The 23,735-nt window shown below is 50.5% G+C and overlaps 3 protein-coding genes across 3 annotated transcripts; 1 reads left to right on the top strand and 2 right to left on the bottom strand.

The window, feature by feature from the left end:
• Window positions 1-10,535: 10,535 nt before the first annotated feature.
• Window positions 10,536-12,082, top strand: LOC100827007 (probable F-box protein At2g36090). Its single transcript, XM_003576981.4, has one exon. The coding sequence runs from the start codon at window positions 10,868-10,870 to the stop codon at window positions 11,924-11,926; it is 1,059 nt and encodes a 352-aa protein (XP_003577029.1). The 5' UTR covers window positions 10,536-10,867; the 3' UTR covers window positions 11,927-12,082.
• A 2,792-nt stretch (window positions 12,083-14,874) lies between these two features.
• LOC100826695 (mRNA-decapping enzyme-like protein) lies at window positions 14,875-19,952 on the bottom strand. The gene is made up of 8 exons (XM_024455154.1): window positions 19,651-19,952; window positions 19,496-19,536; window positions 19,311-19,360; window positions 17,335-17,479; window positions 16,669-16,725; window positions 16,419-16,542; window positions 15,287-15,730; window positions 14,875-15,209 (listed from the first exon to the last, which is right to left on the bottom strand). The coding sequence occupies exons 1-8, from the start codon at window positions 19,843-19,845 to the stop codon at window positions 15,156-15,158; spliced, it is 1,110 nt and encodes a 369-aa protein (XP_024310922.1). The 5' UTR covers window positions 19,846-19,952; the 3' UTR covers window positions 14,875-15,155.
• A 1,609-nt stretch (window positions 19,953-21,561) lies between these two features.
• Window positions 21,562-22,502, bottom strand: LOC112268704 (bZIP transcription factor 68-like). The gene is made up of 3 exons (XM_024454665.1): window positions 21,960-22,502; window positions 21,765-21,830; window positions 21,562-21,651 (listed from the first exon to the last, which is right to left on the bottom strand). Exons 1-3 carry the CDS (start codon window positions 22,500-22,502, stop codon window positions 21,562-21,564), a joined length of 699 nt encoding a protein of 232 aa, XP_024310433.1.
• Between the last annotated feature and the right edge of the window lie 1,233 nt (window positions 22,503-23,735).

Genomic DNA, 23,735 nt, shown 5'->3' with positions numbered 1-23,735 from the left:
CAACAAGCCGGAGAATCACACAACGCGGCAATGCAGCTGGATGCAGCGGGCCGAGAACGAAGAAGCAAGTCGGTTGCCCCCTCCACCGCTCACCGGCGCTAACGCCCAGATTCAGGGACCCCCTCCGGCAAATAATGCCGTCAATCAGGTGGAAGACCAAGGTATTCCGCAACATGCCGGAAGAAATGAGTACAAGGAGCATCACCAAAGCTACATGATCTTCATCACTGAGCCAACTGACAAGCAAAGTCAGCGCAGGCGAGAGATGGAGGTCAATGCTGTTATGCCGGCTATTCCAAAGTTCATGTACTGGTCGGAGCAGGAGATCAACTGGAACCGGGCGGACCACCCTAAAGTTGTGCCCAACCCTGGTGGATACGCTCTGGTGGTCGACCCGACACTCATCGGGCCCGACATTAACGTCAAGTTCACTCGGGTTCTCATTGATAATGGGAGCAGCATAAATATCCTGTACCGGGACACGATGCTCAACCTCGGCATTACTGATAACATGCTTGAGCCCAACCGGACTACCTTTCGCGGTATTGTGCCGGGAGTGTCTTGTGCCCCGGTGGGCAAGATCCGAGATGATGTCCTATTCGGCACCAGGGAGAACTGTCGGACCGAGAACCTAGTGTTCGAAGTGGTGAACCTTAGCAGTCCGTACCATGCACTGCTTGGTAGGCCGGCACTCGCCAAGTTCATGACTACTACTCACATTAGTTATCTGAAGATGAAGATGCCGGGACCAAATGGTACCATAACTATCACTGGCAACTACAAACGCTCAATGGAATATGCGGCGGCCGGGTCTGCTTTGGCTGAGTCGCTGGTCATCGGGGGCGAAAAGAAGAAATTACAAGAAGCTGTGGCGATGGCACAGGCGGCACAAGTTGGCCTGCCGGCTATGACCAATCCCCATGGAAGTGTGGCTTTTCAGGCAGCCAAGGAGACAAAGAAGATACAGGTCGACAACGAGTTCTCGGACCGCGCCGTCATCATTGGTGCTGCCCTGGGGGGAGAAATAGGAAGGCGAGCTCAGCAGCTTCCTCCGTGAGAATCGGGATATCTTTGCATGGTCAACTCAAGACCTGCCAGGTGTGCCGAGTGATTTAGCTGAGCACTCATTGCATGTCAGACCAGACGCAAGACCGGTGAAGCAGCCCCTTCGATGCTTCGCTGACGACAGAAGGAAAGTCATATCGGAAGAGGTATCCCGGCTTCTAGCTGCCGGCTTCATCATGGAGGTGTTGCATCCCGACTGGCTGGCAAACCCGGTCATGGTCGAGAAGAAGAAAGACGACCCAACTGCTGCCAAGGTGTGGCGCATGTGTATCGATTACACCAGCCTCAACAAGGCATGTCCCAAAAATCTCTTTCCATTACCACGGATCGATGAAGTGATCGACTCCACTGCCGGGTGTGAGTTGTTGTCTTTTATGGATGCGTACTCTGGTTTTCATCAGATACCGCTGAACCCTAATGATCAAATAAAGACATCATTTATCACCCCGTTCAGGGCTTATTGCTATCGCACTATGCCGTTTGGTTTCAGAAATGCAGGAGCTACCTATCAAAGGTGCATGCAGAAGTGCTTACATGATCAACTCGGCAAAAATGTGCAGATATATGTCGACGATGTCGTCATAAAAACCAAGAAGAGCGCCACGCTCCTGGATGATATCCGGAAAACATTCGCAAATCTGCGGAGATTCCGAATGAAACTGAACCCGGCCAAGTGCACATTCGGTGTGCCGGCAGGAAAGTTGCTCGGTTTCCTGGTATCAAGCCGAGGAAAAGAAACGAACCATGTGAAAATTGCTGCTATAGAAAGAATGAAATTACCAAAGTGCCTCAAAGATGTGCAGAAATTCATGGGATGCCTAGCGTTGCTGAGTCGTTTCGTTAGTCGGCTAGGTGAAAAGGCTATGCCCTTATACCAGCTGATGAAGAAAACCGACAAATTTGTGTGGACACCACAGGCGGACCTAGCTTTCAAGAGCTGAAGAAGATGATTGCTACGGCACCTATATTAGCTTCGCCGATGGAAAAGGAGCCTATGTTGTTATACATTGCAGCGACAAATCGAGTTGTCAGTGCTTTCATCATAGTGGAAAGGGATGAAAATGGCAAATCGGTGCAGAGGCCAGTATATTACTTGAGCGAGGTGTTATCATCGTCCAAGCAAAATTATCCCCACTACCAAAAGATGGCGTATGGCATATATATGGCGGCAAAGAAGTTAAAGCATTACTTTGACGCACATCAGATCCGAGTTATATGTGAGACGTCCGTCTCGGAAATCATGAGTAACAAAGACGCGAGCGGCCGAGTCGCAAAATGGGCTGTCGAGTTGGCCCCCTATGCGCTACAGTACGACAGACGGGATGCCGTGAAATCTCGGGCTTTGGCGGATTTCTTAGTGGTGCGTCGAGCCGGAGGAAGGACAATGAATACTTCGGGATATTCATCAAGGAGAGTGTGGCCATCACGCATCTTCGAGAACGCTAGTGGGCAAAGCTTTCCGGCATGGTTTTTACTGGCCGAGTGCACTACAAGAAACATAAGACAAAGTCAGGAAGTGCAGCGGCTGCCAGAGATATGCCAGCAAGATTCATATGCCGGCATCCGAACTCAAGACTATTCCAATCACTTGGCCTTTTGTCTTCTGGTGTTTGGATATGGTAGGACCGTTCAAGCGGGCGCGAGGAGGCATGACGCATATCCTGGTCATGGTCGACAAGTTCACCAAATGGATTAAGGTCAAGCCGATAAAGAAATGTGACGGCAAAACGGCGGTGTCATTTCTGAAAGATATCATCTTGAGATATGGGTACCCGCACAGTATCATCACGGATAATGGAACAAACTTCGTGGAGGGACCTTTCGCACGATTCTGTGCTGAAAAGAAAATCTGGCTGGATGTTGCTTCCGTAGCACATCCTCAATCCAATGGGCAAGTTGAAAGGGTGAACGTCATGGTTTTGGCCGGCATAAAACCCCGGCTAATCAAACCATTGGAGCGTACTCCGGGATGCTAGCTGGATGAAGTCACGGCTGTGCTATGGAGTCTCAGGACGACTCCCAATCGCTCTACAGGCTACATGCCATTTTTCCTTGTGTACGGGACGGAAGCTGTCCTACCAGCCGACATTGAACATGACTCTCCACGAGTAACCATGTATACGGAGGCCAGGGTGAAAGAGGCCCGAGAAAATGATGTCAACCTGCTCGAAGAAGCACGGGAATTGGCTCTATCTCGGTCGGCCATCTATTAACAGCACCTAAGGCGTTATCACAGCCGAAAGGTCAGCCCGCGAGTATTTCGGAAAGGAGATCTTGTCCTCCGGCTTGTGCAGCGCACAGCTGGCATGCACAAATTATCACCTCCATGGGAAGGACCCTTCATTGTGAGCAAAGCACTCCACAATAATTTTTACTATCTTATAGATGCACAAGATTCAAAGGCGAACAGGATGGACCGGTCAGGCGAGGAAACCAAGAGGCCATGGAATGTAGCGTTGCTCCATTCGTTCTATACTTGAGAGCTGAGTATTTGTATCGTTTTTTCTTATGTTGAATGTTCTAATTAAGACAATGAAATTATCCGCCGGGTTCTTAAAAGAAACTCGGGGACTTCCATATCGTTTAAGTGCTTTGTTACAATTCTCTTTTATATGTCGGCATAGACTAATTACGTAATCTTACGTCAATCTAGTAGTGTGTCGGTATTGAAAAAACTCCTCTATGACTTCGTTGTTGTCCGCAACCCGGCTTCATGGCAAGCTAGAGATGGGTATAAGATAACCGAGCACATGAAAAATGACTGCAGAAACAAGCAAAGAAGCGATCCGAGATACATGTTATCTTAACTCGGCATTTCTTTGTAACTCGGTTATTGCCGAGCGAATTCTTCGAGTTACTTTTTTCACGAGAGTGGTTTTATTACTTTGCGATTCATACATCGAACGCCGACAAGGCAGACAAAGGAACCGAAGTTGTAAAATTTCACTAAGAGAAAAAATGAATTCGGGGACTCGGTCGGAAATTTGATAAACAAAAGACTTAATTAAATTAAGAGCATAATACTTGGCAAACAAGAGTATCTCGATTACATTTGCACCCGGCATTCCGGGGATCTAATGTTTCTAAAGTTATTTCTAAGTTAGGAAGAGACAGAGGGGTTGGCGCCGGAACTCGGCGCATCCGCCGCAGTGGAAGCCGACTCCACACCAGTTTCTTCGTCCGCTGCTTCTTCGTCGCCGTCCGTCATCTCGGCTTCGGTGTCAGATGTTGGGCCTTCTACAAACGTATGCACGTCAGCATACTAAATGAAGGAGTAGGCCCGCTCCTTGCGCTTGGCCACCAACTCCGGATCCGTCAGATAGGGGGAGCCGGCCCGCATCGACTGCAACACGTCGAGGTTAATGCCGTCGTACCATGACAGTACGAACGACAACCCCTCATCGGTGCTGATGCGCACAGCCGACTCCCTCCAGTCGTTCAGCCGGGACTCCGTCTCCAGCAGGCGCTTCGCCAGGTTCGGGATATCCATAGGAGCTTCTTCTCCCGACCACAGCGTGCGGAAGGCTCGGATACCGGCGTTCAGCATGTCGACGCCGAACGACTTGAGTGGCTTCACCCGGCTCGCAATGCTCACCGGGTAGTCCACCAAGTCCCATTCGAAGGGCTCCCCCACCACTACTGCCGGATCCCTCTTCCAACGGGCGATCTTCACGGTCTCTTGAGCATGCTCGACAGATGTGGGGAAGAACTCTGGCAGAGACCGAAGAATGGCAGTGAGTCTCGGCATGTTAGTGGTACTATTCAAACAAGTAACCGAATGAGGAAATTCAACTTACTCGTCAGCATGTTGTCGATCTTGACGACGTCACGCCGGACGACCTTGAGCAGGGCGGCCTTCTCGGCATCCTCCAACTCGGCGGAGGTGGCACGAGTCTCGAGCTGGTCAGCAAGCGCCTTGCCCTTCTTCACCTCGTCTTCCAGGCGGATTTTCTCATTGGCCTGCGAAGAGAGGGCCGAGGTGAGTTGGTTCACCTCGGTCTGGTGCGCCTCGGCCTGCGCAGCGATCTGCGCTTGCAGCCGGGGTAATTTCTTCCCGGTGCTGATCGACCAGCCGAGTCTTCTCATCTGTTTAAACGGACGTAGATTACAGAGGCTGACGTTTAATATGAATGGAGCTCGGATTGAGGACGAAATGTTACCTTGAACCTCGGCGACACGCTTCAGTAGCTCCGCCACTTGAGCGTTGTCCCCGGCTGTGAACAAGAACAAATGTTAGTTTATGCTGAATATGGATACTCAGACAGAGATCTTATCTTGGTAGGATATACTTACTCTGGCTCTCGCGCTCAGCCTTCAGGGCCTTGTGCGACGCCGCCAGCTTCTTATACTTGCCCAACAGCCCCTTAAAGGCTGCAGTGCGCTTGTTCATGCAGAACTGCAAGACGAATATGCACAAGTGAGTTCACTACAACAGGTAGTTAATGGGGAATAAGGGTTTGAAGCTTCTAAGCTTCAGGCCGACTATTCTAAAACCCGGCCTGAATCTCAGGGAATAAGGGTTCAAAGCTTCTAAGCTTCAGGCCGACTATTCTAAAACCCGGCCTGAATCTCGGGGAATAAGGGTTCGAAGCTTCTAAGCTTCAGGCCGATTATTCTAAAACCCGGCCTGAATCTCGGGGAATAAGTGCTTGAAGTTTCTAAGCTTCAGGCCGACTATTCTAAACTCGGCCTGAATCTCGGGGAATAAGTGTTTGAAGTTCTATGAGATAAGCTTCAGGCCGACTAATTCTTACTCGCCCTAAACCTCGGGGACTAGGAGTATGGATACTATACTGGAAATAAGACTATACCAGAAATAAGACCATACTGGAAATAAGAGTTAAAGTTTCTTAAGGATTTCTGCGTACCTCGGTAGCTCAGCTCGTCTCGAACAAGGCCACCCGGGCCTGGTAAATTCGCGCCGACACTGACTAAGGAGTCGCTGCCCGGGGAGCCCCCACCAAAGGGCTCTGCCGCGCCGACTGCAAGGTGATGGAATTCACCTCGTAGTGGCCGGCGCTGTTCCAGTCCATGACGGATTGGCCCAACGACCCCCAGCTCTGTCCGCTGGACGTCCGGAGTGGAACCTCCTGATGCCGGTCGGAATAACGCGGACCAGCGGATCCCGGAGCCGTCGACCCTGCTGCGGCAGCAAGGCCTTTAGCCTTCGCGTCCCGAGTAGCAGCAGCTTGGGCATCCCCTTTTGGCCGCGACGGAGATGGAGGTGGCGTCGGAGTTGGCTGCGGCTCTTGGGGTTCCTGAGGACCCGTCGCCAGCTCTTGCGGCGTCTCAGAGGCCCGCGGCTCCATCATTGTTTCGACTGTGGCCGAGGAAGGGGCTGCCTCGCCTGCAACCTTGGTTGCCAAGACCCCGGCCGCAAGAGTCTCGGACCGACCGACGACCGTGGCGTCGGCGCTTGGACCGATGTCCCGAGCGGGGGATGTCGGATCCACGGTGGTCTCAGTCTTGCCCGCGGCCGGGTTTCAGTCCTCGGCGCAGGAAGAACGAGCCACCGAAATCTCAGACGCGATACACGTCTGAGATTGTGTGGCCACTAAAGCCTCCCTGCAGGAGTAAAACTTAGCTATTTGCTTGACAACAAAAGAAGAAGACCGACATAAGCGGTCGAGGTGAGATTGGCCTTACCCGACGACTAAGGGTTTGGGCTTGGGGCCACGAGCCGCAGCCTTCTTCCGCTTCATATTCTGCGGAAGGTCCTTCTCGGCGGTGCACTTCTTTGAGACAGCGCGTTTCTCCCGAGTCGGCGCCTCCGCAGCAGGCTCACCCGAGTCGGCTGCGTCCGGATAGAGCAAGTATAAGTACATTGCTAACAGATATCGAAAGGATTACAAGAAGATGGTAGAGATTCTTACGTTCCGTACGGCAGGGGCCGGCATGAGCGATCGGCATGAAGTCCTCTGAATCCGGATCTTCATGGTCGATGGTCAGGCGCGGGCCTGCGAAGCGTTTGTCCGGGGATCTCCTGTCTTCATTCCCTTGACGGGCGAACCTCTGTAGAGAAAAATCAGGTGCCGCCGAGTTAATTCAAAGCAAGGCCGGTATAATCTTATATCGGATGAGAGCAGAAGTTACATATAAACGAAAAACTTACCGGGGGCGCTCGGTGCTTCCGGCTGTACGTCGGCATACCCTAGCTCCACTGCTCCGGCAGGCTGGTCTTTGCAATCGCTTTGACCCGGCGCCGGACTTCAGCCTAGTCAAGCCGGACTGTAGACACTCAGTCCGGGTCGAGCTGACCGCTGTAGAAGCACATTTTGTATAACCGGCGCTGGAGCGGGCATAGCTGCCGGTACACAACCGTCGCCAGGAGATCGTCGGCCGTCATCCCCTCCTCCTTGAGCTCGAGGATGGCGGTATGGATTTCGTTGACCTCCGGATTTGTCTCCTTAGGGTCGAACCAGTTCCTCTTCTCTTCTGGGGGGCCGACTTCAAACCCCAGCAGGTTGATCATGTAGGCCGAAGAGGAGTTTTTGACATAGAAAAAGGTCTTGAGCCATTTTTTACATGACTCAAGACCCTAGATCCTTGGGAAAGCCGAGTTACGGCGAGGGACGGTGGTGGCGGCGCCCCATTGGGTCATCGGCTTTGCGACGCCGTGATTATCTTTGCCTGGGAGAACCTGTGGCCAGAACATGAAGTACCGGGACCACAGGTCGATGGATGGCCAGAGGCCGAGTTAACCCTCACAGCAAGTGACGAATGCCGAGAGGGTGAGAATGGCATTCGCCGGAAGATGGTGCGGCTGGAGGCCAAAGAAATCTAGAAAAGTTCTAAAGAAATCGCTAGCGGGGAGAGCAAAACCGCGCTCGAAGTGCGAGAGGAAGACGACGCACTCACCAGCTTCGGGGGTCGGCACGATTTCTCCGCCGGGAACCCAGCACTCGACCTCCTCCGAGACTCGCCGGGAGCGGCGGTGCCACTCGATATCTGCCGGGGTTACGTCGGAGCCCTCCCAGGCTACGCGCTCGGAGCTGGTCCTCTCCTCCTCCTGAGCAGCAGGGTCGACGGCTGGGTTGCAAGAAGAAGACGCCATTGAAGGGAAACAGATTTAGGGTTTGGAGCTTCGGTGGGGAAGTGCCTACGTGAGGCCTGAGCTAGCAAGCTAGTGCGGCGGAGGCCTAGGTGGTTGCGAGCGAAGCGGCGACTGCGAGCTCGGAGGCGAGAAACCGCGGTGGCGGGGATGCTCGGAGTTAGCAGACGGCGGCGAAGTGCGCGAGGAGCAGAGGAGAACGAAGGGGCGAAGAGAGCGAGGAGTGCGAAGGATTTTCTGCCCGTGCCCTCCTCCTCCTTTTATATTCGAGGAGAAGTAATGGGGTGCGCGTTTCCCGTGCCACCACCTTAGTGGGTAACGGGAAGATTGCGCACGATTTGGGCAGTTATGCTCATCAAGGCGCACGCTCGGTTACTGCGCGGCGTGCCGCCAAGAATCCCGCGAGATCCGGAGAATAAGTGTTCGCGTGGGAACTGAAGTTCTATCCTTAAAGGCTCTGTCGGCCTTACTGTCCGATGCGACAGCACGCTCGCCTCAAAAAGCGCGGTGGCAGTAACTCAAGCCTTATCCTCCCATTGGTGGCGGTTATGTCGGCGGATGTAAGTTTTTAATTGTCGGTCATGGAGAAGAAAGAATCTCGGCTAAGGGCTAGATAAGCACGTCAACCTGGAGTTTCGGAGTGAGTTGATCTCGGCTAGGAGGACCTGGGGTTGTCTCGGCATCCCTCTCGGCTAGACCCAAGTAGGCGTCAGTGGTCTGTCTATGGGAAACTGTTGCAGCCCGACATCCTTCTATGCCGGACCACAACAGCTTTGGGGACTAGTGTCGGGGGGATGACCGCGGGTAGGATCATGTCGACACAACTCTAGCCGAGATAACGGAGACAAAGCCGGCATAGCAATGTATGCCGGCATCATAAAGTTAAACTAACAATAAGCCGGCATCCCGGGCGTATGCCGGCATGGTTTTCTTATCTTGTAAGTTTGTAGGATAAGGACGAGCTCCTTGACCTCGGCGGTGCCGAGATCCTTCAACGGTCCTATCCTGAGCACGCGGTGCAAAGTAAAGCAGCGCTATCATCATCTCAGAAAAGCAGTCAGCGCTTGCGTACCGGTGTTAGGTGACCACGGTAAAGAAGCACCGAAAGGGAATCTATGACGGAAGCCGGCATAGGATAGCTGTACCCGTTGCAGGCTGGCAGGGAAAAGTAAAGTTGTCTTGTCCCCTGTGGTACAGCCTGGAGGGAACCGAGCCGCGTGCCCGACGGGGCCCAAAAAAGGTGACGTTAGACTCGGCCCGCATGTCAGTGTGACATGTCTGGCCCATAAATAGAGCACTGCACCTTCTTGGAGAGGAGATCGAGCACTTAGACATTTTAAGATTTTTCCTTTTTTTTTCTTTCTCAAGAATACAGCTTAAGGAGCGCCATTGTAGAGCTTGCCTATCTCGGCTAATACAGCAAAGCAGGAGTAGGAGTATTACCTCGGCAAGAGGGCTCCGAACCTGAGTAAATCTGTGTGTTCTTGTGTGAATCGCGCGTGTTTTTCTTCACGTTCTCACTCTTCCGGATCCTCGTTCGTCCATTGGTCCCAAGTTAAACCATCCTATGGCATCTGGCGTGATACCATACGACACATTGTTCAACAAAACTGCACATGAATCATGCATGCGAAACATCGCCGAAAACGAAGGCCTCAACGTGTCAAATAGTACCAGCGGTGCGTTGAGAAACAAGGACACGACCATCTTTAAGGCGTTCAGATACGATTTTCATTGAATGGGGGAGATCGGATTTGGAGAAAATCTGCTGTTGCCCATCAACGTACATAAACGTACCGTGCAATTGCTAACCGTCTGTCTCCCTCGTCGGTCTCTTCAAACCAGCCCCAGCCCAGCTCTCTTCCGCCATCACGACATTTTGCAACATGATGATCATTTTCACATGCATGTTTATGGTAACCAACCCGGACTCTGTACGCGAGAACTAGCCTCGTATATAAAGGTTGTTTCGACATGACGTACTCCCTCTGTTCCATAAAATGAGTCACACACGTATTTCTAAATCGTCAATTTAACTAACTAAATAGAAACTAAATAATTAAAAAGTTATATCATTAGAAAGATCTTCGATAAGAAATCTGATGGTGTATTTTTTGTTAACCAACATACATATTTAATTAATCAAATTGAGAAGCTCCAATTAAACGCAAGCGGATGCTACAGCTGCTCTAGAGTCTGTTGCTAAAAGTTGGAATATCGGGTTCGGTGCACACGTACATATAGGTTCAACTCTAATATTTGAAGGAGATGTGCATCCCACGTATAATCAGCTAAGCAAAGCACCGCCCCACGTCGGCCAAATGTGCTCTCCCCTGCGTCGGCGTGGCCCCCCATACGGCAGTGCAAAGCCGGCGAAATGTCGAATCCTCTGGGTCTCCCGGTCAGCTTTGCTTTCTGCACACGCAAATGCCAAATGGGATGGAAATACAAGTCGCCGTGGCAACTCCGTTCTCCATCCATGAACGAGCAAATAAAAACCCGATCGAGCCCGGGTCCGGAGCGGGAAGGAAACGCTCGCTTTCAGTTCAGTCGGCGATCGCTCTCTCCTCACCTTTCCCCTGAGACCTGACCCCGAATGCAACCATATCATTTAGCATTGCATTAGCTTCAACCCCAACCTATCCAAAGTTCCAAACTCCAAAATTAAGCACATCCATCCATCCTACAAACAAGAAGAAGCTGCATCCATTTATTTATTGCACCACGGCCGAGCGATCCTGACCCGTGGCCATGGCGGATAGCACGATAGCGTCTTCTTCTTCTTCTTCCCCGGCAGCGGCGGCGGCGACCGTCGAGGACCTGCCGGCGGACGTGCTGCGGCTGGTGCTCCGGCGTCTCGACGGCGCCTCTCTCGCCGCTCTCGGCGCCGCTTCCTCGGCCTTCCGCGGCCTCGCCGACGACCCGGACACGTGGCGCGCGCTCTGCCTCGGCGCGTGGCCGTCCGTCCGCGGCCTCCCCAGCACCCTCTTCTCCGGCGCCGGTGGACGCGCCTACTGGCGGACCCTCTACGCCGACGCCTTCCCCTTCCCGTCCTCCACGTCGGGAGCAGCACTGCCTGGCCCAGCCACGTGTACTCGCCGTCGGCTGCCGGCTCGGCTGGTCTCGGCCGTGGACCTGTGCCACGGGGGCGTCCAGGTCATGTCCCGCGTGGTGGACACGGACGCCACGTGCCCCTGGTTCCTCGGCTCCCCGTTCCGCGTCGACGCGCTCCTCCAGGAGGGCTTCACCATCCTCACGCCTTCGTCTTCTCCGGCTCCGGCCGCGTTCTCGTTCGCGCCGGAGGAGCTGACGCTGAGCTGGATCCTCATCGACCCGGCCACCGGCCGCGCCCTCAACGCCTCCAGCCGCCGCCCCGTGCGCGTCGACCGCCCGCCCCGCTGGCTCGGCAATGGCGACGCGGTGGCGCGGTTCTGCGTCGTGATCGCCGGCGCCGGAGAAGAAGCGGTGGCGATGGAGGCGGCGGTCACGTGCGACGGCGGCGGGCGCGGGCACGTGAGGGAGGTGAGCCTGACGTGCGCCTCGATGGCGGAGGAGGGCGGCGGCGGCGGGGTCAGCGGCGAGGACGCGCTGGCCGCGGTGGCGGCGGCCTTGGCGGGCAGGAGGAGGTGCGGCCGGCGCGGCGAGGAAGATGAGGAAGCGAGGCGGAGGAGCTACGAGGAGTTTGGGAGGAGGAAGAGGGAGCGGAAGGAGCGGAAGAAGAGGAGGGAAGGCGCCATCGATCTCTGCTGCTCCGGCGTCGTCGGCGCCGCGGCGCTCGTGGCCTTCTTGGTTTTGCTCGTGTTCCGGTGACCGTATGTACTTACTTGCGACGGGAAACTGTAAATAGTTACTGCTGCTACTGCTGGTTATAGGCTGAACAGAGGAGAGTTGTACTGTACACAAATGATGGACACCTTTTTCAAATTTTTGAAATGGAGTTTGAAAAACAAATGCAAGTTTTAAAAATTCTCAAAATAAATGTAGTTCGGAGTAGTACTACAGAAGAGCGATTTTTCTCGGTCCGTTGCTTCCGTGCAAGCTCCAAGCAAGCAAATGGAACGAAGCGCTCGGCCATTTCAGTAAGCCTGTTCGAGGAGCGTTGTCCCAATACGTTTTGCTGTTTCAATGAGCAAAAACTGACACCAATTAAAGTTACAGAAACTAGACATGAGACATTGTTCATTTTCAATGTGAAACATACCTGAGCAAGTCTCTGGATCGATCAAGCTACGGGAATCATGGTATCCAACTAAAGAGGAAAATAAGACTACTCGGCTCTCAGTCCGCCCTTTTTTCAAGGAAAAGTAAAGGCAGGAGGAGGACATTGCGACCATACTTTGAAGATTTGGAATTCAGTTCCAGGATCTCAACGGTGCATATTTCAGGAAGAGGTCGTTGGATCATGTTGGTGCTCCTTGGCTTCGTTTAAATTGAGGAGCGTTTGAATGAAAGACAAGACAAAAAGGCCCGACAGAAAAAATAATGTGGGCTGGCCACGCAACAGAAGACACAAAGGGCCAAGAACAAATAAGAAGGAAAAAGCCCCTAAGAACACATAGGAAAAAGGCCAAAAAGCCCACATGGAGCTTGTTCCCGTTAACAAATTCGCACGAGCACACAATGCGCGCGGATCTTAGCGCATACACGTATCGGACGGTCAGGCAATAAACTGAGCTCGACTTAGAATTATCAAAACCCTGCTAATAAATATTGTGATTTTTAGGAAGGTAATGATTACAACATTTTTTCGATGAAACCTCGTCAAAAGGACAGGGTGTTCCTTATTTCATTAAAAAGAATACCGCGGGTACGTTTACAAGGGAAAGCATGCCGAAAACCGTTCAATGCACGACTTATTAAACACAAAAGCGCATGAAAACCCTAACTATGAGAATTACAAAGCAAAGCCGATAAAACAAGTCACAACCGCAAAGAAAACTGCCGCCCGCTACAACGACACCGAACAAGGAGCAGCTCCTGAAGTCAGGAGAAGGTAGGTAGAGCCGGACTTCTCCGGCGTCCAGAGCAAATAAGAGATCGCTTTGATAGGTATAACTCGCGCATCAGCGTGCCCACGCCGCTGTAAGCCACAATCCCTGGCCAGGCTCCCGCCACGCTCATTGCAGCACATCCATCGTCGTCAAACGAGGGCTCCAATGGCAACGCCTCCAAGGAGGGAACTACGTCCGAAGCCACCGCCGTTGTCCGGTCCAGAATACCAGATCTGATCTTTCGATCCGACACACCTTGATTGCTAGGAATGGATTGCATGACGCCGCCTTAAATAAAAGAGCAACGTCCGTCGCCAGCACCGATAAAGTCGATGCATGGCATTCACCCCGCAGCCCCGCACCGCTGAAATGGCCCTGCATGCCATAGACTCCAAGAGGCAGATCTGCAAGGGGAGGGAATCTGCGCTGCTGCCACCTTCCTTGGGCGTGCACGGTTTCGTCGGCACCTCCTCCGGCGGCGGAGATGCAGGGGAGAGGAGGCAGGAGGTCCTAGGACCGGCGGCAGCCAGGTTCCCCCCGAGCCGCCAGAGGAGGGCAACTTCGTTGGCTTCCCCATCGCTTTAATTACAACATTTAAAAACCAATAAATAAACATTTATGAAAAATAATCTGCATGTACTGTTTTTAATGCACAATAATTAAATCCTTCATATATCCCCCCTATATAATAGGTCTACATGTACAAGACTCTGCATCCTTCCGTGATATAACACACATAGTTTCTTAGCTTTTCCAAGTAAAGAAACGAAGAGGCACGACGTGCACTTTGCAAGGATGGATCGAAGGCTCGCCCGTGTTTGCTTCCTATTGGTGTTTGTTCTATTAGGAAATTCGACCCTTGCAGGTGTGTTCTCTACTCTCTGCTAGCTATTTACTCCCCAGATCTGATGGCTTTTACATTGTTGACACATTGATTCCATAAAACTAGTTGATTATGACTTTCGTAGTTCCCCTGGGATTAATGGACCGTACTTGATGTTTCTTGCAGCCGACCCTAAGTGTATTACCTCGACAATAAGGATGACCAGGTGTGACGTAGACTCGTGCGAGTTTAACTGCAACTATGACGCGCGAGATCGAGGTGGCGACCTCTCGAACGCCTGGTGTACAGGCACCACCTGCCACTGCAAGATTTGCTTTGGAAGCCGAAACTTCCATAGCGCTTATTGACTATCCATTTCTAGTTTCTAGGCGTAGAGCCTTGTATTGTTTGCAAGAGGGAAGGAATAAAAGAATTGCAGCATTCTTGCATTTATTTTTGGCATGTTTGCATATTCCTTGTGACCGAGGACTCAGACGTCAACGTTCATTTCATCTCGTACATAAAAGGAGCTCCAGGTTGGGTATAAGGGAGCTCCTAACCTGACAAGATAGTCTGGAGTCTCCACTTGCAATAGAATCTACATGGCATTGCACAAAGTATTTTCAGAAAACTTGCAAGTGCTACACGAAAATAAAAAGGAGCGGTGCTGGACGTGCAAGTAAAATAAATTGTATACGTGTGAACAAGCAAACTGAAAGTAAACAAGCGCTCTCGAATGCGACCATCCGTTCTTCAATGGTTCTTCAGTGCATGAAGCTTTAAGAACTTGGATGTCAACTGATACAGATATACGGAGTAGTATTTATATAGATTCTAGAAAAACCAAGTTTCTCAGATTGCTTGGGAATCTCAGCATTCCACAGAACATGGCAACAGATTGAGACGCTGCTTTGGCAAAACAAGGGGCAAGAAGAAGCATTAACTATAAGAAAAGTTATTAGTTATTTCACGTTAAAAATTGCATCCAACGCTGTTACATTACCTGTTTTAAATTACATATACTGTACAACAATACACATATATGGAATAAAGAAAACATAATCCTACCAACCATTGCTATAAGGAGTATGGACTTTACATCAGAGTATGCATTAGGGCAAAGCTATACTTTGGTTTGAGGACTGAAGGCTAAAAGCATACAAAATTCACGAAGAACAGAGACTGAGTCTTTGTAACGGTCAGAAACTTCACAAAGACTCGGTCTCTATATATGCGCATTCTGCAACTCCCGGTAGACTAAATCGATGAACTCGTCGCTCTGTTGGGCATGGGCAAAAGTTAAATCATATAAAATAACGGAAATTAGACCTTGTTCATTTTCAATGTTAAACTTACCTGAACAAGTCTCTGGACGGCGTCCTTGATTTTATCCCTCGAAATAATAGGTACATCGTTGTGCGAAGGAGTAAGAGATGCAGGAGGAGTTGCTGGAGGGAAGGGTTGAAGAAGGGGGGTACCATACGGAGGACGCTGGGTGGATGTGGAAGTTGGATGAAGAGGTGGTGCTGTAGGCATCAGGGATGAAACTGGTTGCACCAAAGACATGGAAGAGGATGATGGAGGTATAAAGAACGCCGGAGTTACAAGGTTTGTCGAGCGGCCAGTATGGGCATTGGTGTGGAGTGGCAGCGGTGGAGCTGATGAAGCAGTCATTTGATATACTGGAGCAGCAGACGGGGCGATCATTGGTAGTACATGGGAGGAAGCAACAGACTCGGTGGATGGGTGAGCTCTTCCGGTCATTTGTGCACCTGGTGCATTCCCAACACTAGAAGCGCCCTGCAAATTTGTCCAAAACAGATATTCACCAGGTGTTCGACACTATAAACAGTGGTGCAGTGATAGTACCAACATATACACCACTGTGACCAGCAAGAAATATTACACTGGTATACATTCATCATTCAAGATGCTACAATTAACACTAAATTCGGAACCCTAAGAAATGAATATTTACTACTCCGTACTGCAAGGAAATTTAGGGGGCATTTTTCAAATACAACATTCCTCTTTTTATCTACCAGCCCTTGCTTGTGACGGATGAGGTTAAGATGAACTAACTCATCCCATTCATTAAACCAAAAGGCAAAGAGATATATGAGTTGGTGCTAGAACCAGATAATCGAAGGACCCGGATAATAAATTCGGAATCCAGATTGATGAATATTTACAATTGAGCATAGAAGGAAATTTTGGGGAGCATATCTTTAAAGACAGCATTCCTTTTTTTTCCTACCAGCCTTTGCTTTTGAAAGATGAGTTGGTGATGAACCAGCCCATCTCATTTCTTAAAAAAAGAAGCTATGAGTTGGTGCTAAGACTGCGCCAGACAAACTTCAATCAAAACAAAGCCAGTTAGACTTTTCTGAGACCACAACCAAGAAACTGCAAAGATGCTTTATTTGATGAACAGCGTGAAACAAAGAAAATTATAAATCAAACAAGAGAAACTTCAAAGAGAACATACACTGAAATAATTGGGAAACGATCCATCAGGGGTAACAGAAACTACAGCAGTGGATGATGGAGGGGGTTCAAGGGGACCATTTATGGCGGAGGATGTAGGAACAGCCTCCAACTCCTCAAACTCACTGCAACACATCAAAAGAATTCAGCACAAGGACATCCAATATATAACTCAATACAAATCCTAGAGTACAATAAAGTACTATGTAATAAGAAAGCAAGTTTTTCACACACAGAAGTCCAAGGAAAACCTTTTTGTGGAAGGCACTTTTGGCTTTGGAGGCACTTTCGCGTAAGCATTCAGTATCCTGAAAGAAAGTGATTGAAACCAACGTTGTTATTGCCAGATTACCAACAGCAAACCAGGGCTAAATCCTGTACCATTACCAGCCGATAGTATAGAATAACCAACTGCAGCTACTGATTTACAAATTGATGAATGTACAATAACAACAGAATGATTCAAATGACTCCTAAATGGAAATATGAAACAGAGTATTATAGTTTTCAGTTTGAATTTCAAATATTCATCAGCCTCATCTAGAAAGTTAAAAGAACTCGGACCAAGTCTAGTCAATAAGTTCATGGATAAAATGGAAATATTTAACAAAGTAACAAACAGTTATCAGTTACAAAGTGCTGCAAATACCATTGCATTACTTAAAGGTGTGGCCTGGGGCCACATCTCAATGGCTCGAGGTGTAGCATTTGTGTCAAATTGCAAAGAAAAGCATGGCATTTTGTCAATTTTTCCCTCCCATGACCCATCCAAAGTGAAGTCCTACAGCCTGTACACGGTTTTACCATCCATTGATTTTTGTATAGTCCCATTTATGGTATAGCTAACACTAGACAACTTATTCACAGAAAAAGAGGCCACCAACAAGAGGGCGAGAGGGGGCAGGAAATAAGCTTACCTTCCAAAAAGACTCGCAACAGCTTCACAGTCATGTTGGTTATAAAACCAAATGCCGTTTACTTCTTGTGTGGCATTCCGGTACAACAAATATGGAGGTTGAAGTTCATATTCAAAATCACTCAATAGATCCTCCACGAGATTATCTGTCAAGACCTAAAAATCAATCTTTTTCATGGAACAACAAATGTAGTGTATACCATCTAGCACTTCAGCATCAACACAAATTTACTAGTAGTCAGTCAAAAGAAGAAATAAACTTATGTTAAAAACGAATAATGAAACAGAGCAACGCTACCGCAGTAACAGGCTGCAAAATCCCAATATGCTCTGCAACTCATAGAGGTGAATGACAGACCTTGTTCAGAGCAGGTTCACCGTTCACATGGGTGTCGTGTGTGAGTCCCCATCATTCTCTATTCTAAATCTAACACATAAAAAGAAATAGTCCACTGATATCTATCCTGATATCAATCAAATTTTCGTCTTTGGATCAACTGACCAAGAATTATCACTCCAGGCCCTGCCAGAATATTATGCAGGGATAGAGCTACGGTAAGATCCCGAGCTTTCTAGGATCATCTCTGATCCCTGATATAGCACTACAAAAGACCTACAGTTGGTAATCATCAGCCAAAAAAAACCATGAAATCTCGTTCTTAGCTTTTCAACATAGGTCAACCACAATGGAAACTGCATTCTTAGGACTGCCCAAATCAGTTTGCAATCAACATACCTAACCATGCTTTCTCGTTCTCCTGTGATTACCACTACTTGAATAAAAAATCAGCAGCAGTGGTCCATCTACCATTTTATCTTTTTATTTTTAGATGTGGAACTATCAGAAAAACTCTGCAAAACTTCCAAAGACACGGCATGGAGCATGATAATAATACCCGTACATATTAGGGTAACATAGTTTATTGTACTTATCCGTAACGACAAACGCAGGCGATTAGCTAATCGATCTTAGGATTTTGGACGCTCTACATTTAGGCATTTAGCAGCCCCAAAAGGAATGTTTCGTCGCGATATCAATCTAAAGGGACCCAGTGTAAAACAGACAAGTACTAGGTGTGCAATGTCTAAACTAGCAGTAGTGGTCCATCTACCATTTTTATCTATTTATTTTTACACGTGAAACTATCACAAAAACTCTGCAAAACTTCCAAAGCCACGGCATTGAGCATGATAATAATACTTATACACATTAGGGTACGTAGTTTATTTTACTTGTCCATAATAGCTAACAGATCTTAGGGTTTTGGACGCTCTACATTTAGGCATTTAACGTGGCCCCAAAAGGAATGTTTTGTCGCGTATCAATCTAAGGGACCCAGTTTAAAACAGACTAGTACAAGGTGTGTAATGTCTAAAGTAGCAGTGTTGGTCCATCTACCATTTTATCTACTCCTTCCGTCCAACAGAAGATGTCTCAATTTTGACTAAATTTGAATGCATCTATACACTAAGTCATGTCTAGATACATCCAAATTTTGACAAACTTGACAAACTTGAGACATCAATCTAAGGGACCCAGTTTAACACAGTATTTATTTTTACATGAAGAACTATCACAAAAACTCTGCAAAACTTCCAAAGCCACAACATGGAGCATGATAATAATACCTGTACATATTAGGGTACGTAGTCTATTTTACTTATATTTTACTTATCCGTAATGGCAAAAGCGGGCAATTAGCTCATCGATCTTAGGATTTTGGACGCTCTACATTTAGGCATTTAGTGCGGACCCAAAAGGAATGTTTTGTCGCGACTTCAATATCAAGGGACACAGTGTAAAACAGACTAGTACAGTGTGCACAATGTCTAAACTAGCACACCAGCAAGCAAATCCATGCAAGAGATGATATAATGAACTTTATAACAATTACTCCCTCCGTTCCATATTAATCGGCGCCAACTAAATCCATGCCAATTAATATGGAACAGAGGCCAGAGGGAGTATGAACGTACCGGTGTTGCGCCTGTTCATGACGATGAATTGGAACCTCGGTTGCGAGTTCCTACACGCGATCGGACACAATCCAGAGACAATTAGCTGCCATAAACAAACACAAAACCCCAATATAGACCTAAAACCTCCCCCCTCCCCCCCACCTCCCAACACGCACACAAATCCGGCAGCCTCACTCACTCACCTCTTCACGACGAACAGCGACCCCTCCACATCCTTCCGGCTCTGCAACCAAACCAGGAAATCCAATCAAATTCACGCCAGATCGGATCGGATTACAAGCGATGGGGAAGAGGGGGTGGGGTGGGGGTTATCTGTCGGCCGGTCGCGCTGACTCACCCACTGGTTGAGGTCGATGTTGAAGCCGTAGAGCGTGACGTGCGCGGCGGTGACGAGGATGTCCTCGACGGCGGGGTCGAGGCGCTGCAGGACGGTGAGGTTGAGGAGGCGCGTGCCCTCGGCGTCCGTCGCCAGGTTCGGGGTCACCTTGCCCGCGCTCGGCTGCGGCTGCGGCTGCGGCGGCGGCGGCGGCATCGCGGGGTCTCCTCCGTGGGCGAGGTTGATGTGACGAGAGCTATCGGGTGGATGTTTGCTGTTTCGGGAAGCATAATCACGCGGCCATGATAGTGCTGGACACCTCGGACACATGGAGGAGGAAGAGTGGGGAGGGGGGGCGGGGGCGGGGGGGGGGGGGGGTGTGGGGACGGGCGCACGGTGGGCCATGTTGCGGGCCGGTTAGGGCCCACGGGGTTTGCCTTGCTGGGTGTTTTGTAACAAGTCGTAATGGACTTCGTATTGGGCTCGGCCTGGTTGACGAAGGCCTAGTATCTTGTTATTAGAGTCCCAAAATCTCAAAAAAGAAGCAGCTGTTCTAAAAAAAAATGCTGGGTATAATTTTCAAAACAAGAAAAGAAGAAGAAGAAGAATTACTAAATGACGGCGAATAAGAAAACGCCTAGGTATACATGTGCTGGACGATCTGCTGCATCGTCGGCTCCGTTTACCTTGGTGGCGAAACATAAAAAACAGGGCCTCGAAAAAAGAGAAAAAAAAGCATCAAAAATAGATGAATCGATCTTCCCATTTCCTCCTCATTTTTTTTTTTGCGAGGAGATTTCCTCCTCATTATCTTACGGGGAATTGCAACAACCGGTCGGTCCACGCGAAGAGCAAGATGGACGCTGTAGCCGACATTACACATAGATTGATGTTTACCATACCGGTGCATGCAATTCTGGATTCTATGCAAACGGATTGCTGGTTTGCTACAGTACAGTTTCGATTTCAAAACCTATAGGTAAACTCCGTCCAGGCGATCGATCTGCTAGTCTCCCCCAGGGGTGTGCGGCTGCCTCGTCTTGGTCAGCTCCTTCCTCCTGGCCTCTGCCGCCTTGTCCTCGCGGCTGCCGCTCACGTCCAACCCCAGCGTCAGCGAGCACGGGTCGTCGTCGTCTTCGTCTTCGGTGTCCTCCTCCCCGGCCCCAGTGCCACCCGGGCTCCCGCCCCCGCTGGGGAACAACGATTGGTGCGCATAGGAGGGCGGCGGCGCGAGGGCGGCCGGGTTGCCGACGCGCGGATCGTACCCCGGAGGCCATGAGCCCCAGACGTGCGGCACCGGCATGGCAGGTGGCCCCGCGGTGGCGCACAGGAAGCCCGGATGCGGCGGCGGTGCGGCCGGCGCCGGGGACGACGCCGCGTTGCCTTCTGCTCGGCGCGCCGGTTCTTCCGCCGTGTCTATGTCCATGGCCGCCGCCGCCGCCTTCGCAACAGCCTGCATGCACACAAGACAGGAACGGCATTCAGGGCGCGCGGAAGGTGTTCGTCCGAATCGTTAATTCAAACATGACAGTTATATTAGTCGAGCTGGGGCGCCAAACTTGAAGAGAAGCAATCAAGCAAGTAATCTTTGGCAGAAAGCCAAATGCGGGAAATAACGGAATTAAGAAAGGATGTGGATCGTATATTCGATCATATGTTATATCCAGACGAGCTAGCTAGAAATAGCCATGTGTCGCCAGCAAGCGTCCATCCAGCAGTTGGGGGCTTCCAAGTTCGGCTGTTGACTAGTAGCTGCGGCAACACGTAGAGCGGCGGACTAGCGACTCCGCAGGCACATGTGGCTCGCTTCCAGGGCCAACAACTGGAGGCTCCGAACATGCTAGCTAGATCGATCCTCAAGTACGTGTAGCCGGCCTAACACTGACAGTTGCTGCACTACTAACAACGAACCGCCAGAGAGCAAAAACTTAATTAGAATAACGAAAAGGACCGTGCCTGTTCTCTGAGCTGCTTGTTTGTCTCCTGCAGCGCCAGGTACTCTTGCATCACCGCCTCCTTCTCCTGCGGTAATTAAAGAGATGAAATCGTGCACGATTAATTTGTCGCGCTGTGCTACAACCAAATGTTCCTCCCTGTAAATAATTAATGCAACCCATTAACTGCTGATCGATCACCTTCTTCATGCTCTCGTTCTGCGACGCCAAGTCCGCGACTTTCCTCGCCAGCTCGTCTCGGATCGCCTGGAACGGACGGATCAATCAAGAAACAAGATGAAATTCCAACAATACTGTTGCGAAACATTCGAACTCTTTGTTATTGCGTAGGCTGGAGTAAGAGCCAAGAAAGAAATTTTCTGTTGATTAATAAACCTGGCGGCGAAGGATGGTCTGGCGGGCGGACTCCCGGTTGGCGAGCACCCGCCGCAGCCGCTTCGCCTCCTTCTCCGCCTCCGTCAGCGCGCTATTCCGAGGCCTCGCGCCGTATCCGGCACCCGGCGCGGCCACCGCCGGGAGTACTTGCTTATGCTGCTGCCCGGCGCTGGAGCAGGCGGACGAGGCGGCGGCGGCGCCCTGGACGCCGACCTTGCCCAGCTCCAGGCTCAGCCTCGTGCTCGCCTCTTCCTCTTCCCCATAGTCACCGTCCCCATGGGCGCCTGAGGATCTCTCAGCTTGAGGCGGCGGCGGCGCTGCTGCAACGGCGCCGGCCATGTCGGCCAGAGCCATGGCGGCGCCGAGCTCCACGTCGTCGTCGCCGCCCGCGACGCCTCGCAGGCATTGCCGCTGACGATTTCCGGACATGAGGGCGATCTTGGTGTCTGCAGAGCGAGCAAGGGGGCGGGTTCGATCTACTAGTAGTACTCCTCTTGGCTCTTGCCGAGCGAAGGGCGGTGGCCGCCGGCGCAACTGCTGCATTGAGATACTGTATGTACAGTCGGGCCATGTTGCAGAGCTCGTTACGGCCCACGGGTTTGCCTTGTTGGGACAAAGTAGAAATGGGCTTTGGGATCGGCCTGGTTGACGAAGGCCGCTATCGTAATCTCGTTATGAGATGAGGAGCGAAAAAGAAAAGGTAAAGTATACTCGTGGAGTATTCCTCAAGAAAGAAAAAAAAACTCTCAACTATTGGGCTCCCTCAGAAAAAATGAAATATATTGTTGTCCACCAAAACGGCAGATTGTTGACCGGAGTAACTCATTTTCATGTACTCCAAATATTTAAGTGACGTGGATTCTTAACCGGAAGAGTAAAAACTCACCGGTGTTTTACGTCGTTTATCTCCAAACGGATATGTCTCCAAACGGTCTGCGAGACCGCGACCGCCTTCCGTCTATATCATCTGGCGCTGGCGCGTGCGCCGCTCTTGCCATATACGGCATGCCGCATGTGCCGCACCGCCTCGATCTTGAAAGCCCAGCATACACGGATGGTTTTCGACCGATCATCGAGATCGAGACATCAAAAGCCGGACCTGATCGGTCGTACTAGTACTGAACAATGGCAGCATATCCAAACAGAAGGTGCATGCAGTGGCGGCCAGCCGAGGATACTGATAATAGGCGGTGCGTGTAGGTGTAGCCAAGTGCGTAACGTAACGGCAGCGGCCAACAAGTGGTCGTATCGTCGTCGTTGGCATGCATGTACGCTTTCGCCGCTTTGGCCCCTTGCAGTTCTCGCCGGCCGCTTGGCTGCTGCATGGATAGATGGATGGGTATGCATGGATCGTGTGACAAGTCCAACTTTACTTTCAGCCGTCCCCACTGTGCCGAAGCCGAACAAAGACGTCAGCTTTGGGCAAACTTGGCGCAATGCATATGTTTACTACCGCATCATGTGATGCGCGCATGGTCCGTCTCCTTGGTTGTTCCATCACACGTCTCGGTTTCATGGTCCATTGGGGAGGAAGCTAGGGCGTACTACTGTACCGCGGAATATTCATCACGAGTGACGTCAACACAGAGCGCGCGAGACTGCGAGAGAATGCCTGCCGGAGTGCCGGTACTCATCCTCTCGCCGACTAAGCAGAGGCAACGTGTCAGGCGACTACCACCCCGTAAAATAGCCTCTAAATTGAGAATTTGTGGTTCCACTTTGCTGCACAGTTAAGGTACTGTTTCTATTTTGAACGTGCCAAATTAGCCTCTAAAT

This window comes from Brachypodium distachyon, chromosome 4 (genome assembly GCF_000005505.3).
Source record: "Brachypodium distachyon strain Bd21 chromosome 4, Brachypodium_distachyon_v3.0, whole genome shotgun sequence".
NCBI lineage: Eukaryota > Viridiplantae > Streptophyta > Magnoliopsida > Poales > Poaceae > Brachypodium > Brachypodium distachyon.
This window is presented reverse-complemented; position numbering and strand designations above follow the sequence as displayed.

Coding starts and splice junctions, on each gene's coding strand:
- LOC100827007 (XM_003576981.4), top strand. CDS start 10,868: ATGGCGGATAGCACGATAGCGTCTTCTTCTTCTTCTTCCCCGGCAGCG.
- LOC100826695 (XM_024455154.1), bottom strand. CDS start 19,845: ATGCCGCCGCCGCCGCCGCAGCCGCAGCCGCAGCCGAGCGCGGGCAAG. Junction 17,480..19,310: donor CATGAACAGGCGCAACACCG/GTACGTTCATAC, acceptor AGGTCTTGACAG/ATAATCTCGTGGAGGATCTA. Junction 15,731..16,418: donor CGTTTCCCAATTATTTCAGT/GTATGTTCTCTT, acceptor ACAAATTTGCAG/GGCGCTTCTAGTGTTGGGAA.
- LOC112268704 (XM_024454665.1), bottom strand. CDS start 22,502: ATGCAGCAGTTGCGCCGGCGGCCACCGCCCTTCGCTCGGCAAGAGCCA. Junction 21,831..21,959: donor AGACCATCCTTCGCCGCCAG/GTTTATTAATCA, acceptor CGTCCGTTCCAG/GCGATCCGAGACGAGCTGGC. Junction 21,652..21,764: donor AGAACGAGAGCATGAAGAAG/GTGATCGATCAG, acceptor TAATTACCGCAG/GAGAAGGAGGCGGTGATGCA.